At 39.7% G+C, this 17,851-nt stretch overlaps 4 protein-coding genes and 1 pseudogene across 4 annotated transcripts; all 5 read right to left on the bottom strand.

Moving 5' to 3' along the window:
* On the bottom strand, nucleotides 1–2,834 carry LOC105190005 (cytochrome P450 9e2). The gene is made up of 2 exons (XM_011152474.3): nucleotides 2,704–2,834; nucleotides 1–2,627 (listed from the first exon to the last, which is right to left on the bottom strand). The coding sequence occupies exon 2, from the start codon at nucleotides 2,573–2,575 to the stop codon at nucleotides 1,013–1,015; it is 1,563 nt and encodes a 520-aa protein (XP_011150776.1). The 5' UTR covers nucleotides 2,576–2,627; nucleotides 2,704–2,834; the 3' UTR covers nucleotides 1–1,012.
* A 469-nt stretch (nucleotides 2,835–3,303) lies between these two features.
* LOC109504497 (cytochrome P450 9e2-like) lies at nucleotides 3,304–6,377 on the bottom strand (annotated as a pseudogene).
* A 1,543-nt stretch (nucleotides 6,378–7,920) lies between these two features.
* On the bottom strand, nucleotides 7,921–9,722 carry LOC105190024 (cytochrome P450 9e2). Its single transcript, XM_025301334.1, has one exon. It carries the CDS (start codon nucleotides 9,581–9,583, stop codon nucleotides 8,021–8,023), a length of 1,563 nt encoding a protein of 520 aa, XP_025157119.1. The 5' UTR covers nucleotides 9,584–9,722; the 3' UTR covers nucleotides 7,921–8,020.
* A 166-nt stretch (nucleotides 9,723–9,888) lies between these two features.
* LOC105190006 (cytochrome P450 9e2-like) lies at nucleotides 9,889–14,191 on the bottom strand. Its single transcript, XM_011152475.3, has 2 exons — nucleotides 12,351–14,191; nucleotides 9,889–12,075 (listed from the first exon to the last, which is right to left on the bottom strand). Exon 1 carries the CDS (start codon nucleotides 13,959–13,961, stop codon nucleotides 12,399–12,401), a length of 1,563 nt encoding a protein of 520 aa, XP_011150777.1. The 5' UTR covers nucleotides 13,962–14,191; the 3' UTR covers nucleotides 9,889–12,075; nucleotides 12,351–12,398.
* Nucleotides 14,192–15,447: 1,256 nt separating this feature from the next.
* On the bottom strand, nucleotides 15,448–17,298 carry LOC105190008 (cytochrome P450 9e2). Its single transcript, XM_011152477.2, has one exon. The coding sequence runs from the start codon at nucleotides 17,070–17,072 to the stop codon at nucleotides 15,555–15,557; it is 1,518 nt and encodes a 505-aa protein (XP_011150779.2). The 5' UTR covers nucleotides 17,073–17,298; the 3' UTR covers nucleotides 15,448–15,554.
* Between the last annotated feature and the right edge of the window lie 553 nt (nucleotides 17,299–17,851).

Here is a 17,851-nt window from a genome sequence, read left to right on the forward strand (position 1 = left end):
TTTTTTTATTTATTCTTTTGGTTTATTATTCCTTTATTCATTCGAAGTCTCGGTGACATTTAACAACTTTATATCCATGTCGCATTTTTAATAAAATATCGCACTCCTTGCATGTTGAAATCTAGATATTATTCGACAGACATTCGTCATATCTATATTATCGGTTGTGAAGCGAGAATCTTATATTATCACTCATGTTAGTAATATTAATTTAATCTAACAGATATACTCTTTGTATCAGAGAAAGATATCTGTTTGATTCAAACGAACATTAACGTTCAATTAACTTACACGAGTAGTTCAGTTAATATAAGTTCGCAAACTTGACCCAATGGGCGAGATGTGATTGTAGCTTCTGTTAAACATAAAGCGCAACGATGACTTCTAATTGGTCGTTATAATGGAAAGAGATACCGGCTTTCCACTTTTTACGTTTTTTTGTCTTTTCTGCTGTTTCCTTAACGATAGATGATAATTGTGTTTCTACAAGAACTATATGTTTCCGACGCAAGATATGCTATGCAAAGTGTAACAAATGACAACGAATGTCAGATGTAAACCTATTCGTAATTAGCATACATATGAGGAAATAAAAAATAATTAGAAAGCAACACATCTATAAATGTTGGATATTATCTCTTCATTATATCCCGCATTTCATTGCGGGTTATATACTTCACTACTCGGTAAATGAATGTACGTTTTATCATTCTTTAATACTTGTTTCGTTATCTAAAAATGCATTAACGCGCAAGATTGATAAATTCTACACAGTTATGTGTAAGATAGTTTGAGGCTTTGACGTTGAAGCAATTTTCTAATATCACTGAGTCTGAATATTAGCGATTACAAGTAAATCATTTTATTTTCTATTAACTTTTTCATTTTTTTGGTTTTCATCATAAATTTTTATATATATATCTAGCATGGATTCAGTTTCTTATTCATTGTCAATATTCTCTAAACCATTTACATATAAATTTTTAAGATTTTCAAATCAGCAAATATGCTCCTATAAATCTCGTGTGCCGTTCGCGACGTTGACAAGGACGGTACGATGTGGATTATTTCTCGGTACAACTTTCAGCCAGAAACCACCTTCCGGCTTCATGGTGAAGCCATCCCTGGCCAACATGATCGGTATCGGTGTCTTTTCACAAGGTAGCAGGTCGCACCGGGCCAATAGGTGAAAAAGTAGCACTTTCGTCTCCATCAGAGCGAACCGATTGCCAATGCACATTCTGGGACCCAAGCCGAATGGCAGAAATGCCCCGGTGTTAAGGGTTTCTTTCTTCCGCTCGCCAAGAAACCGATCCGGGTTAAACTTCTCCGGCTCCTCGAAGTGCTTGGTGTCATGCTGAAGACCATAAATCGGTAACCACAATATTTCCCCTGACTTCACGACGTAGGGCTTCGTGCCCGGTAACGTTGGTGGTAACTCGAAATCCTTCACGCATAATCTGTCAACTGCCACGGCGACCGGGTACTTCCTGAGAGCCTCGTTCACCACAGCGTCCAGATACTCCATTTGGTTGATTGCTTCATACGGCGCTTGGCCGTTTGTTTCCTCCAGCACCTGGTCAATTTCATCCTGCAGTCTCTTTCGAACTTCTTCGTTAACCGCAATCTCGTGCGCAGCAAAGCACATTAATGTCGAGGTGCTATCGAAGCCGCCGAAGAAGAAGCTGAAAGCTTGGCTAGTCATGTCCTCAATTGTCAATTCCTTCTTACCGCCTTTCTTACTTCTACTTTCCATCATCAGCTGCAACATGTCCGGCCGGGTGATACCTTGCTCGTCCCTGGTCTTAATAGTAGTCTCCACGAGATCCTTGAAGAATATCGCAATCTTCTCGCTGATTATTCTCAGCCTGAATATTCGTGCCACCCACGGTAGCGACCTGTGAACGTACATTTTTATTAAAGTGATAGTGGTAAAAGTTGTCGCCTCTTTGCCGTATACGTAGAAAAGATTTTTCGGATCTCGCATGGAGTCTACGCTGACGCCGAAGGCGCAAGTAGCGATTACGTCATTGGTGTAGCGCGTGAAGACGTCCTTCGTATCCATCACTCTCCGCTCCGTCGGCAACTCCGCTATAAATTTCGCAAAATCGGCTGCGTAGTCCGACATTAGCTTGAACATGTTTTTCATCTTGCTGGACGTGAAAGCCGGACTTAGTGTGCTCCGCACCTCACGCCACCTGTCGCCGCAGAGTGAGAATAGGTTTTTACCGAACAACGGTTCCTGTTCCTCTCGGACGAAACTGCGATGATCCGGAAACGAGTCGAAATGCTTGAGCGCGATGTTCTTAATGAGCTCAGGGTCACGCAATATTATCAATGGCGTACCAACGTCGTATCCACCGCTGTACTTGGCTTCAGTGTTCACATCGTACATTTCCTTCACGAGCTCGGCCGTAGATTTCATACGCAGGAACGTCGGTCCCATGTTACCTACCAGTGGCAATGGCTTTAGATGTGGTATATTGTGCTTCTTGAACCGGTTCAGATCCTTGAAAAGGAAGTAATACAGGCCTAAGGCTCCGGCTATCACTGACAAAACGATCACGTACTCCATATCGATGGGATTTGTTTTCACTGAACTGGAAACTACGACACTGTGCAACGTCCTGTTGGTGTGTTACGCGTAAAGCTGTTAATACAGACCGATTTAGAATCGCTCCGGTGTTTATGCGTCGGACTTACGCAATTGTGGATGACGTTTCATCTGCTGACTAAGCACGAAGAGAGAGTGTACGATCTGCGTAACGGTGTGCGTCGACACTCGACAGGCAACTGCCGCTACTTCACGCAATCTTCCTCGTATATGTGACTCGTCGGACCATCACTTACGCAATTGAGCAAAGACCTCTTTGATATACTGGTGAACAATATTGAATGTCATATTTCCGATGAAATTGATAAAAAAATCAGTTACATGATGAAATACTGCGCTAACTGCACTTGTCTATTCAATTTTTTTAGTATAATTTTCTCGTTCGCTCGATAACTTGTATACAAGTTCAGTAAATATCGATCGTAATAATCGATCAGAAGAGAGTCTCTTGCAGAAAATAAGATCTCTCTCAAAAAGACGAGGTATAACGTAAGCAACTATAATCTGTGCACACAAGCTTCTAATAGTAAAGGACCGGTTTTCGGGGACAAACATATAATTCTGTAGCTTTCGTTTCGACTTTATTATTACTTTTTTAACCAAAATTTAATGACGTTTAATGACATTTCACTTTGTGTATATCGTATGTTTATCTCAAATAAAATTATTTATTCTTTTTGTACAACAATATCTACAATATATTTTAATTAAGAGATATCAATGTTATTGTTGATAAAATGATAAGCTTCTTATTTTATCTTTTGTAAAGACGATATTTATTTAATCCAATAGATATTGGACTCTAATTCAATGGAAAAAGTCCTTTCGGTTTTATCTCATATCTCTTAATTGTTATGTTCATTTAATGATTACTATTCATCGTACATAAGTCTACGACCATTAAATACTCCCACACACGCACGCACGAACACGCGCGCGCGCACACACACATATATATTGTCTGACAGTCTTTCATTAGTTTCTTAATAATTATATTGCAAAGTCTACAAATTTATTGAAAGACTTTTCTATCTAATTTCATTCGTTCTAACTACATACAATCATTGTATCATTGTATCATACATACAATCATTGTATCATTCTGTTTATCTCATTATCTGTAAATCGCTTTATATAAAAAAATTTGATCGCTTCACTGTTATCTCTGCTTATCGAATTTCGTAAAATTGGAGGACTTATGATTAAGGAGAATCTTTTTTTGTCTTTCTTATCACGTATAATTATTTATTCGATATGAATTTGTTTTCTTCTTAATTATCAACGTCCTTCGCATTTGTTACCACTGCATTCATAAGACTAGGCAAATTTCCAACAAAAATTTGTCTACAGATTGTGTGTTTTTACAACGTTGATAGCAACAGTGCGATGCGGATCCTTTCTTGGCACCATTTTCAGCCAGAAACCACCCTCCGCCTTCATGATGAAACTACCCTTAGATAAGTTTAGCGGTATCGGTGTCTTCTCACAAGGTAGCAGGTCGCATCGTGCCAGCAGGTGGAAAAATAGTACCTTCGTCTCCAACAGGGCAAATCGATTACCTATGCACATCCTGGGGCCCAACCCGAACGGCAGATAAGCTCCGCTATTGAGGATATGTTTCTTTTGCTCGCCAACAAATCGATCAGGATTGAATTTCTCAGGATCTTCGAAATATCTGGAATCATTTTGAAGTCCGTAAATCGGCAACCACACGGCGTCCCCATTTTTCACGAAGTAGGGCTTTGCGCCCGGTAATGCAGGAGGCAATTCGAAATCCTTCACGCATAATCTGTCAATCACCACGGCGACCGGGTACATTCTAAGAGTTTCGTTCAGTACAACTTCCAGGTACTCCATGCTGTTGATCGCTTCATACGACGCTTCGCCGTTCGTGTCCTCCAGCACCTGATCGATCTCGTTCTGCAATCTCCTTTGCACATCCTCGTTCACTGCGATCTCATATGCGGCGAAGCACATTAACGTTGAAGTAGTATCGAAACCGCCAAAGAAGAAGCTAAAAGCTTGGCTGGTCATATCCTCGATCTCCAATTCCTTCCTACCGTCTTTCTTGCCTCTACTTTCCATCATCAGCTGCAGCATGTCCGGCCGGATGATACCTTTCTCATCTCTGATCCTGATGGTTGTCTCCACAAGCTTACGGAAAAAATTTCCGATTTTCTCGTCGACGAACTTCAGTCTGATCATTCGAGCTAACCACGGCAAGTTTTGGAATATGTACAACTTGAGGATTGCGAAGCCCTCGAAAATGGCCGCTTTCTTTCCATTTATGTAGAAGAAATTTTTCGGGTCCCGCATGGAGTCGACGTTGATGCCGAAGGCACAGGAGGCGATCACATCAGTGGTGTAGCGCGTGAAGATGTCCTTCATTTCCATCACTCTCTGCTCCGCCGGCAATTCCATTATGAATTTGACAAAATCAGTTGCGTAATCCGACATTAGTTTAAACATGTTCTTCATCTTGCTTGACGTGAAGGCCGGGCTCAGCACTGCCCGTATCTCCCGCCATTTGTCGCCACGGAGGGAGAACAAGTTGTTAGACATCAGCGGATCCTGATCATCCTTGACGAAGGAGCGATGGTCCATGAACATGTCGAAGTATTTGAGCGCAATAGATTTGATGAGCTCAGGATCACGCAGCATTATTATTCGCGCGGAGAAATCGTGCACACCGATGTACTTGGCTTCGGGGTATTCGTCATACATCATTTTCATATGTTTGGCCATCGATTTCTTGCAAGAGGACTATTTGTCCCATGTTGCCCACAATTGGCAAAGGTTTCAAGTACGGTATGCCATGATTCTTGAACTGGTCCAGGTCCTTGAAGAAGAAGCAATAAAGACCCAAGGCAGCGGTTATCACTGACAAGATGATCACGTATACCATGTCGATTGATTCGTTCTAACTGGCAATTGGATGAAGCACTACGTTCGACTGTAATCTATTCGCGAGTATAAAGCTGTCGGTACGAAAGCAAGTAAAATCCCTAATGTTTAAAACGACAAACTAGCGAAATATTTCTTTTATCGTTATAACCGATTAAGCGCGAGCAGAGAATGAAGCTCAAAAGCGCAGCAACAACTTCGTTGACAGTGAGCAACCAACTACTGCTCCGTGCAATCTTTGTCATATATAGCTTATCGTGTGATTACTTACGTAACTGAAGAATACATGTGCGCACTATGTCTCGAAGATTAAATCGCCTATGAACTGTTGGCTTCAAGGTCAATTACACAAGTTAACATAATACTCTGTAATATTTGTACGTGCAAGATTTGCGTTATTATTATCTTACTTGTAACATACGCATCGTCCAGTGAATTCTAAGAGAACACATTTATACATTTTATATTAACATTGATGGTGCAATACGACTAATTTAATGCAATATATATTCTTTCCTATATCGAAGAAAGTGATTCGTTGTATCTCCAACCTCAGATGCCTTTTCTGAGAGCATTATGTTGCGTATGCAACCTTATACGGTTCATGTTTATCTAATACATAAGATCTCATCTAATTAATTCGATAATGAGATCATCTTTCTATTGCGCGGCAATGATTATGATTAATGGTATTTTGTCGCATCGAACGCCTCGAAGATTTATTCGTGGTTTCGATTTGTTCTGTCGTCATAAACACGCACACAAGGTTCTAAAGTCTAAGATCCTAAAATTCTAAAATTATATTATGTAAATCGTACATGTCGCTACTATGTATGTAAGACTGGCTCATATGATAAGTAATTTCAGATTTTTTAGCTGTAAAGAAACAAATATATTCTGATGATATCAAAATCCTATGAAACAATATATGTAAAAGATGACAAAATCATACATCAGAACAGCGCAGAAATTGTTCCATAAAATTATAGCGACATCAAAATACAATCGTTTTATTTTACCTGAATAATTAGAACTCATATATTGCAATATCTTGCATATTTAATGAATACTATAAATAATTCCGCTGCTTGTGAGTCACGCCGCTTTCCTCAGCTAAGAATAAATTTATGTATTCGCGTTCATATCCTTAGAATGCTGATTGTGAAGGTGAAAACAGGCATCAAGAAAAATCTGTCATCCTTCATTCCCTCTTGCCATCAACGATGAAACTCTCACAAAGGAACGGTCGGAGGTGTCCGTCACCGATTTGGATGGGCTTTGGATATGTTATAGCATATGGATATATATGGATATAACATATGGATATATATGGATATAGCATATGGATATATATAGATATAGCATATCCATTGATTTCGTATTTGTTTCATTGGATACGAAATAACTGCATACGAACTCACGTTCATATGATATTTAATACGATGCGTATATTATTAGGAGTTTTTATCAGTTTGTACAAAAGAAAATACAGAGATATCGAGTATAGCGTAAATAAGGAGCGCCTACCTATAGCGCAGCGTCTATAGCTCCATGTTACGTTCCTTATATTAACCAAATTAATGGCTTCCATTTTCTATTGTTATACATGAATGAATTAGGTATTTGATACTCTTTATTTTCATTCTAACAAGAATTTAAAAATTTGCGAGAGTAATGAGGAGGGGAGGAGGTAAACAAAATTTTGCAATTTTGCAAAATCGAAGTGCACAGTTGTAAGGAGTATAAAATTCTCTACAACTTTTATATAAACCATTTTTTCATATGCTTCGTACTTTTTGCTAAAAACGAAAACTTTCCTTTTCTTCAACTGATGGTTTCACCCCCTAAACCGAGATAAGCACATAAAAAAAATACGGGTCTAATATTTTTTTATGCTTTATAACATATCCAAAGCCTATCCAAATCAGTAACGGATACCTCCGACCGTTCCCTTGTCAGTGTGAAAATCACCTGTTGTATTAGTTTTATTTGAATGTGTAGGTTGTTCGCAATATAGTATTTTGCAAGCGCACAACATCATTACGCAGGTCTTGGAGCTATTAATGTTAAACATCAGCGATGTTTCAAGTGCTTGATGTCTGCTTATTTCTGCTATTTACCATAAATCCTACTAGATGTGGTTTAGATTAACTGCCTCCATTGAAATCGCGATCAAATATTCATTATTAGTTGTACATTCTCAGTCCCATTGTTATTCCTGGCGGGAGTTGATGATAAAAATAGAACTGGGTGTTAATAACCTGTGAAATTTAAACAAACGTATCGCATATGCGTAAGATAACTGTTTATTTAGGTGTTGCAATAATTTTTTGATATTATCGAAAACAGATTGATGACTAAGAAGAATCCTTTCTTGTTCATTATTATTGTAAACGCATCGCTATTTGTGTTTAATAGTTTATTTCATATTAATTACCAAATATTTCCTATATCTCCTATATATGAAATCTCAAAAAATCACGCGGAATAAACAATTCTCTCCTACAGTTCACACGTGCCTTTGGCGTTATTAATTGCAACGGTGCGATGGGGTTCCTTCTTCGGTACCACTTTCAGCCAGAAACCACCCTCAGGCATTATAATGAAGCCTTCCTTAGCTAATTGAATCGGTATCGGCGTCTTCTCGTAAGGTAGAAAGTCACAGCGTGCCAGCATGTGGAAAAGTAACACTTTCGTCTTCAACAGAGCAAATCGGTTGCCTATGCACATCCTGGGGCCCAAGCCAAACGGTAGATAAACTCCAGTGTTGAGGGTATGTTTCTTCTGCTCGCCAAGAAACCGCTCGGGATCGAACTTGTCCGGCTCTTTAAAGTACTTTGGGTCATGGTGAAGTGCATAAATTGGTATCACCACGGCTTGGTCTTTCTTCAGGGTAAAGGGCTTTACGCCCGGTAACGTTGGCGGCAACTCGAAATCTTTCACGCTCAATCTGTCTATTAACGGGAGGACTGGATATTTCCTGAGAGCCTCGTTCACCACAGCGTCCAAGTATTGCATGTTGTTGATCGCTTCATACGACACTTGGCCGTTTGTGTCCTCCAACACCTGATCGATTTCATCCTGCAGTCTTTTCCGTACGTCTTCGTTAACCGCGATCTCATGCACAGCGAAACTCATCAATGTCGAAGTGGTTTCGAAACCGCCAAAGAAGAAAATGAAGGCCTGGCTAGTCATATCCTCGATTGTCAATTCCTTCTTATCGTCTTGTTTGTCTCTATTTTCCATCATCAATTGTAACATGTCCGGCCGAACGATACTCTTATCGTCTCTGATCTTAATGGTGGTCTGCACAAGGTTCCGGAAAAATTTAGCGTTCTTCTCGTTGACGATCTTCAGTTTAAGCACCCGTGCCAACGTGGGCATGCTCCTAAATATGAAGAACTTGATAATGTCGACGTTATTGATTCTTGTCGCCTCTTTGCCGTTCAAATAGAAGAGATTTTTTGGGTCTCGCATGGAATCGACGCTGACGCCGAAAGCGCAAGTGGCGATCGTGTCGTTGGTATAGCGCTCGAGGATGTCTTTCATCTGTATCATCCTCTGCTCCGGTGACAACTGCGTCACGAAATTAGCGAAGTTGACAGCATAATCCGACATAAGCTTGAACATACTTTTCATCTTACTAGTCGTGAAAGCCGGGCTCAACATGCTTCGTGCCATTCGCCACGAGTCGCCGCGAAGAAAGAGAAGCGTCTTAGAAAATATCGGATCCTGATCATCTGGGATAAGGGTGCGATGATCCGGGAACATGTCAAAGTGCTTGAGCGCGACGGACTTGATGAGGTCAGGATCGCGCAGCATAATCAACGGTGTAGTGAAATCATACATACCGACGTATTTAGCTTCGGGATACTCGTCATATAACATTTTCACCAATTCAGCTACCGATTTCCTGTGGAAGATAATGTGGCCCATATTGCCTAGCATCGGCAGAGGTTTTAAATGCGGTATGCCATGATTTTTGAACTGGTTTAGATCCTTGAAGAAGAAGTAATAAAGACCCAAGGCGCCGACTATTACTGACAAGACGATCACGTACTCCATGTCGATCGGATATGTTCCCACTGATAACTGAATAGAGCACCACGTTTGACCGTAATATATTCGCTAGTATAGAGCTATCGATATACGGAAAGAATTAGAACCTTTAATGTTTAAAACGACAAATTGAAATAAATTCACTCATCACACGGTCAATTGAATGGGAATATAAGACGCGACGACATCTTCGACAGTGAATGTCCAGTTGCTGCTGTTCGACACAGTATTCGTCGTATATAGTTTGTCGTATCAGGATTTACATAATAATAAGAAGTGAAAGAGGGGAAATAATAATAAGGATCCGTACGTGACTACCGACGTATAACATGAGGTTTATTTTTTATATACTTTTTACCTCGTCTCAGAAACCAGTTACACAAGTTCATTTAATATGCAATGGTGTTTGTCTGTGGAAATTTTGCGTTATTATGTTACTAGCTTTACATTTATAATAGATTCATATGTGTTTAATGAATGCTAGCAACCGGTCAGGAAATAAACTCTCATCAAAATATGGAACAAAATATGAGATTAAATGAGATCGCTTGCGGCCCGGAAAAAATCGATGTGTGTCTTTATCTATATATGTGTGTGCATGTTTTTGAGAAAAAATTGATAATTGTGAACGTTTTAATTTCGTCTTATTCATATTAACCACGGTCTTTGATTCTTAGAAATTTCTTGACGTATATATTCAAATTACATGCTGCTTGTGCATATCACTATCTATCCACTAAACCAAAAAATAATATTATCCGTACTTTTTCGGCTATTAAGTATTATAATTATATCACGCAATTATGTATTTGACAATCATTTTTTTACAGCCAATATTATACATGTCATTGTTAAAGTATACGACTAATTTTATTCAATATCCATGGAAGCAAACGATTCATTTATTTATAACATGTTCCTTCTATTTTTATTTTTAACCTCTTATTTAATAACCTGTTATTTTCTCATCATTTTTTAAGCCACTATATACGTAAACAAGTTGACATAATCCATGATTATCTAATACATAAAAGATCATGTGTTTATCTCGTAAATCGGGATCATATCTTTTATTAAGCAGCGGATAGTTGTGATGAGTAATACTTTGTTATATTATTTAAACGGCTCAAAGGTTTACTTGCGATTCCGCCTTCTTTTATTGTTACTGCAGTTTTTAATATTATATTATACGTATATATGTGCTCGTAATCGCTCTCGTATGTGTCGTTACGAATATAATATTGAATTGTGTAAATAGTAATTTCGGATTTACCACGTATAATAAATCAAGTATATTTTGATAATATTGAAATTCCATGAAATAATATATGCGGAAAATGACAAAATCATAGGTCAGAACAGCATATACATTGTACCATAAAATTATGAACAACGTTAGAATAAAATCGTTTCATTTTATTTAAAATAAGCGAAATACAATATATTTCGGAATATCTCGCACATTTCGTGAATAGTATGAATAATATTATCCCCGTGAACTCTGTTTTCTTCGATCAAGTACGAGGTTCTTCATTTGCATTTATAAGCTATAAGTGCTGGTACTGCCTTTGCAGAAAGACAATCTTTCTTAGGCTCCAAAAAAGAATTTTTTTGTTATTGGAAGTGTTTGAGGTCATCATGATGCATGTAAAAAGAGTCCATAGTGTCGTTTCTTTTCCCCGAAACACGGCTTCGCATTTTTCAACACACCGGTTTGCTCATATCACGGATTCATCACGCTATTTTAAGACGCAAACAGTAATAAATTGACTAATTGCAATCATTTATATATAATCCGCAAGAAGAACAACGGACGCATGGTTGGTTTATTTGCTTTTTCTTTAATCATAAACTTTCTGTTTAGGCTTAAAAAGAATTTTGGACCCAAGGAAGGTCCTTTGCACGTACTCTGTCCATTATGTGCTAGTTGATGACGATATTATACATCGCGTGCACAACATTGTCATGCAGACATTGTCATGTCTCGGACCTACCAAAGTTAAATCTAAGCACCTATGATGACATACATCGAATGCGTGATGTCTGCCTACTTATGCTATTCATCATGAATCGTGCTGGATAATGATCAAACAAATTGCCTCCATCGAAATTGCGTTCAAAAATTCGTTATTAGATATACATTTTTTATTCCATTGTTGATTCGCGGGAGTTAATGATGGATGTGGTACTCGATTCTTCCTGCTTCAACATTTTTTCGTGTCACTTTCTATTAGCAAAAAATAATGGTGTACACGTATTGCCGACGCGAGACATAATTCTCAACTAGTGTCAGTGACCTAAGAGATATAAAAATATCGATAATTATTATATATGTGTAATTGCATAAAAGGATTACACAAAGATACATTTATATGTGTAAAGTATGATTTCCCAGTTGTGTCGTCCCAGTTATTGACACTATTCTTCAGCATCAGAAAGTCGAGATATAAAGAGCAGCGGTCTTTTCATCCTCACGACCTTGTCCTTCCCCGTCTTATCTGTAATGTTAATAATATATGAAACTTGAGTTGAATTAGATCCTCCGTGCAGAAGATAATTTTTTATTTCGTCGATAATTTTTTTATATGACCAGATTGGGGGGTCGATGACTAAAGCAGAAACTTTGTCTTCTTGTTATTTATTATTGCATATACATGTTATTGCATATGCATATACATTTATTATCACATATACATTATTTGTTATTGCATATATATCGCTATTTATGTTTAATGGATTTTATTGCATATAATTTGCTAAATGTTTCCCATACCTTGTACATTCGAAACCTCGGGAGATCCACAAAACAACAGAATCTTTCCTACAGCTCGCACGCGCCTTTGGCGTTGTTAATTGCAACGGTATGATGGGGATCCTTCCTCGGCACCACTTTCAGCCAGAAACCACCCTCAGGTATCATAATGAAACCTTCCTTGGCTAACTGAATCGGTATCGGTGTCTTCTCGCAAGGTAGAAGGTCGCATCGTGCCAGCAAATGGAAGAGTAACACCTTGGTCTCCATTAAGGCGAATCGATTGCCTATGCACATCCTGGGGCCCAACCCGAACGGCAGATAAACCCCGCTATTGAGGATTTGTTTCTTTTGTTCGCCGAGGAACCGTTCAGGATCGAATTTGTCCGGCTCTTTGAAGTACTTGGGGTCATGATGGAGCCCGTATATTGGTACCCACACGGCTTGGCCCTTCTTCATGGTGAAGGGTTTTACGCCCGGTAGCGTCGGCGGTAGCTCGAATTCCTTGACACATAATCTGTCCATTACCACAAGGACCGGGTACTTCCTGAGAGCCTCGTTCACCACAGCGTCCAGGTATTCCATGTTGTTGATCGCTTCATACGACACTTGGCCATTTGTGTCCGCCAATACCTGATCGATCTCATCCTGCAGTCTCTTTCGTATGTCCTCGTTAATCGCAATCTCATGCGCGGCGAAGCACATCAACGTCGCGGTGCTCTCGAAGCCACCGAAGAAGAAGATGAAGGCCTGGCTGGCCATGTCCTCCATCGTCAGTTCCATCTTACCGTCTTTCTTGCCTCTACTTTCCATCATTAACTGCAACATATCCGGCCGGACGATGCCCTCTTTATCTCTAGTCCTAATGGTAGTCTCTATTACGTCCCGGAAGTATTTCGCGAGCTTCTCGTCGACGACTTTCAGCTTGAGTATTCGCGCCAGCTTCGGTAAGTTCCTGAACATGTAGAACTTGAGAATGGCGACAGTGTTAATAGTAGTCGCTTTTTTGCCGTTCTCGTAGAAAAGATTCTTTGGGTCTCGCATGGAGTCGACGCTGACGCCGAAAGCGCAGATAGCGATCATGTCGTTGGTGTAGCGCGTGAGGATGTCCTTCACCTCCACCACTCTCTGCTCCGGCGACAGTTCCGCCACAAAATTGGCAAAGTCGACAGCATAGTCCGACATGAGCTTGAACATGCTTTTCATCTTGCTGGACGTGAATGCCGGGCTCAGCGTAGTGCGCACCTCCCGCCATCTATCGCCGCGGAGAGAAAGGAGGTTCTTGGAGAAGATCGGATCTTGATCGCCCTGGATGAAAATACGATGATCCGGGAACGTGTCAAAGTGTTTGAGCGTGATGGACTTGATAAGCTCAGGATCACGCAGTACTATTACCGGCGTAGTGAAGTCATACATACCGACATATTTGGCCTCGGAATTTAAGTTGTACATCTCCTTCACGAAGTCCGCCAACGACTGCTTACGCAGGATTGTCAGCGCCCTGTTACCAAATAACGGGAGGGGCTTCGGATACGGGATGTTATGTTTCTTAAAGAAGCCGAAGTCCTTGAAGAGTAAATAATAGAGACCCAAGGCGCCAGCTACCAGAGATAATGCGATGACATACACCATTTTGATTAGATTCACTGTCGCAAAGTGAGTCACAATGTGCGTTCGGATTATTTTGTCACGTGAAGCTCTGTCGATACGGAAAGAATAATAGTTTCTCCAATATTTGCGCAGCGGATTTACTCATTTGTCAGTCTTCGACGCGTTAGCAAGGAAACAATTAAGCGTGGAGCTGATATGCACAGCACGCCGTTGACGGTCAGCGGCCGACTGCTGCTCGTTTGCCGCTCGTCTTTCTCATATGTGCAGCTCGTTGAATCATCGCTTATGTAACGCTTATGTACACACTTGAAATTATTATAGCAAAGATCAGATTTCGTATCTCTAATGCTATTTATTCGCAAATTCAAAAATGTTCATATAAGTTCAAGGAAACTCTGATGAGTTAATCGCTGTGTATATCAGTATTATTTTATTTTTAATCGATTACAAAATTTGTTTTTTATTGATAACAAATCTTTTATTCAAATGTCTTGAATTGAATTTTAATAACAGATGAGAACATAATTGGTCATATAAGCCAACTAGTAAAAAGTAATTCGGTAGATAATATGAAAACAATAAAACTTGTTCTAATAAAAATCCAATTGTGAGAAGACAATTCTCAAAAAATTGATTTAAGAAATTAATTTTTCTAAGTAATTAGTTGCTAAAATAAGGAGAGTATTCAACTATATATAATATAATTTCTGTTTCTTTAATTCGATCTACGATCTCTAATGAATTTGCATATGTGCATCGTGTATTTTTCCCGAATGAAATTATACATTTTTGTGCATCATTACCCGCTAATTAAAGAAGTTTTACTACTTACTACTTACTATTTCTGTTCCTAATTAAAGAATTTCTACTATTCCTATAAACGGACGGCCTGTAAGCTTCACATGTTATCTTTCGTGGAAATATTAATTTATTCCAATAGATGGTTCTTTTGTATCAAGTAGAGAAATCGATTCAATGTTTATCTCCTATCTCTACCCATTTTCATATCTTCTATAATCATTTCGCTTCGTGTGAAAGTCAATATTTGGTTAATTTGTTGATAATTATGAATCAAATTAAAGTACGTGCAACATCACAATAGCTTCTATAAACTACGAAATATGACGTGTTTCTTTCACTACCGATAATAAAGGTAGAAATTCCTAATGATTTACGCGTTACTCCATCGCATTGACCAAATTCCTTAAAGATATACTGTGCAATTTCATTTTCTCTCCTAATATTTATATTCCTATTTTATTCTCCTATTTCATACTCCTAAAGTCCTTAAAACATTATAAATAATATGGAATAATAAAATAATATATATATAATTCTATGTAAATTATATAATTTACATAATTAATAAATTAATCATCTATAATAAATTATAATATATTTGTTATATAATAATAAATACAATCATAATCATTATATAAATATGATATATAATATATAATAAATATACAATAAATATAATAAATATATTATAAATATAATTGGTACATATTTCGTTTTTTACTGTCCATTAATAATATTAACTACAGTTACACTATCGTACAATTATAGAATTGTACTATTTTCCTCGGTTTTACAAATTGTCTAAATCTGCGTTTAAACTCGCGTTTGTCTCGGTACAAAGTCCAGCCAGAATCCGCCGACGGGTTCCAAAAGGAATCCACCTTTTTTGAGTTTCAAGGGTATCGGAGTCCTCTTACACGTCTTCAACTCACAGCGTGCCAACATATGAAACAACAAGACCTTCATCTGCAGTAAAGCGAACCTATAGCCGATGCACATTCTCGGACCTACTCCAAATGGATGGCAAGCATCGAGATTGCATCGTTCCATCTCATTACCTTTGAGGAACCTCTCGGGCTTGAATTTCTCCGGCGCCGGAAAGTACTTGGGATCATGCTGGAGTGCGTAAAACGGGATCCACAGTATTGTTCCCTTCTTCACGAGATACGGCTTCGCACCTGGCAATGCAGCGGGCAACTCGTAATCTTTAACACACAGTCGGTCAATCATCGGCGTCGGCGGATACATCCTCAAAGTTTCTTGGATAACAGCGTTCAGATATGTCATTTTGTTGATCGCTTCATAAGATGGCTGACCGTCTGTCTCCTCCAGGACCTGATCAATCTCCTGTTGTAACCTTACTTGGATATGCGGATTGACGGCAATTTCATACGCCACGAAGCATAAAGCTGTCGCTCCGGTCTCGAAGCCACCTAGATAGAAGCTGAATACTTGCGACGCCATATACTCAATGCTGAATGTCTGCTTGTCCCTGTTGTCCATCATTAGCTGAATCACATCGGGCTGAGCAATGCCTTCTTCGTCTCTCTTCCGTATAGTTTCGGCCACCTTGTTGATGAAGAATTCGCGCACCGGGTCGCTGAGGACCTTGACGTTCAGCAGACGTGCTAACGTCGGCGCGTGTTGCATTAGCAAGATTTTCATGAGCGAGTACATGTTGAAATTCGTCGCTATTTTGCCGTACACGTAGAAATCATTGTTCGGACACTTGGTCGAGTCCATTTTGATGCCGAAGGCACATGATGCGATCACGTCATTGGAATACCAGCCGAAGGCATTTTTCAGCTCCATGATCCGCTTGTCGGTGGGCAAGTTCGCCGCAAATTGCGAAAAATTTACTGCACACTCGGACATCAGTTGGAACATTACCTTCAGTTTGCTGGGCGTGAACGAGTGAGTCAAGAGGTTCCGGATGTTGCGCCATTCGTCCCCGCGTAGTGCGATCGGATGCTTGGCGAAGAGCGGATCCGGGATCTCGGTGCCGAAGAAATAGTGGTCCTGGAAGGCGTTGAAGTTCTTCAAGCAGATGGACTTGATCACCTCGAGATCGCGCAGCATCAAGAAGCTTCTCGTGAGATGAAAGATCCCGACGTACTTGGCGTCTCGGTGTGTATTGTACGCTGCCTGAATCATGTCGGTGTAGGTCTTCGGGAACACAAACAGCTCCAGGATCTCTTGCAGAATAGACATTCGTCTACTGTGCGGAACCCCGTGTTGCTGAAACGCGTTTTGTGTGCCTTTGGGAGACGAGTAATAATACATGATGAGCGCAAGGATCAATATCGACAAGACTATCGTCCAGAAGTCCATGGCGAATTGTTGGTCGCGATTCCGTTTAGTCGATCCTTTCGTTTGAAGTGAAGTCAAACAGCGATGTAATAAAGTTCGTGTCAATAGAGGAGCTTCCGCGACCGCGAAGGTAGCCTAAGGTTACAGTCGAGTAAAGCGCGTTATGTCCAAGCTAATGGTTCTGCGTAGCTAATGAGCTTCAGCACTTTCAGAATTTTCGTGCACGACTGTGCTCGCCTTCATCGGTCGATGTATTAAATACTACATCGCTATGTGACGTGCGGCATGCGTAACGCACTTCGTGTTGCATGGAAACTTCTTCGTTTATTTGTATCGCTCGCGGGAATCGCTATGTGACGTGCGGCACGCGTAACGCACTTCGTGTTGCATGGAGGCTTCTTCGTTTATTTGTGTCGCTCGCGGGAATACCACTGATTACAAGAATGCCGGCCATAATTTGCAACTCTTTGTTTATTCTTGCGAATATCGGCGAGCCCGCCCAGCTAATCAGGGTTGCCTCTCACAGGCCTATTGTGTAGCTTATAACGACGATGTCGTTATCATCATGTTGTTGTTGCGTGGTCTAGATATAACGATGTCTATGAAGCGATGCTTTATATCTGCGAAGACGACGACCTGCTAATTTTTAATTAAGTGGACATAGAATTTTCTCTTCTCTCAATGTACTAGAAACCTTCAATCTTTACTTGTAGTCTTGCGATTGAAATCTTTCAAGAAGTCATCAAAGTGTCTTTCAACGATTTTTATAGAAACTTTGCGAATACTGTAAGGAAGCAAAA

The sequence above is a fragment of the Harpegnathos saltator genome, unplaced genomic scaffold (genome assembly GCF_003227715.2).
Source record: "Harpegnathos saltator strain DR-91 unplaced genomic scaffold, Hsal_v8.6 scaffold41, whole genome shotgun sequence".
In the NCBI taxonomy this organism is placed as follows: Eukaryota; Metazoa; Arthropoda; class Insecta; order Hymenoptera; family Formicidae; genus Harpegnathos; species Harpegnathos saltator.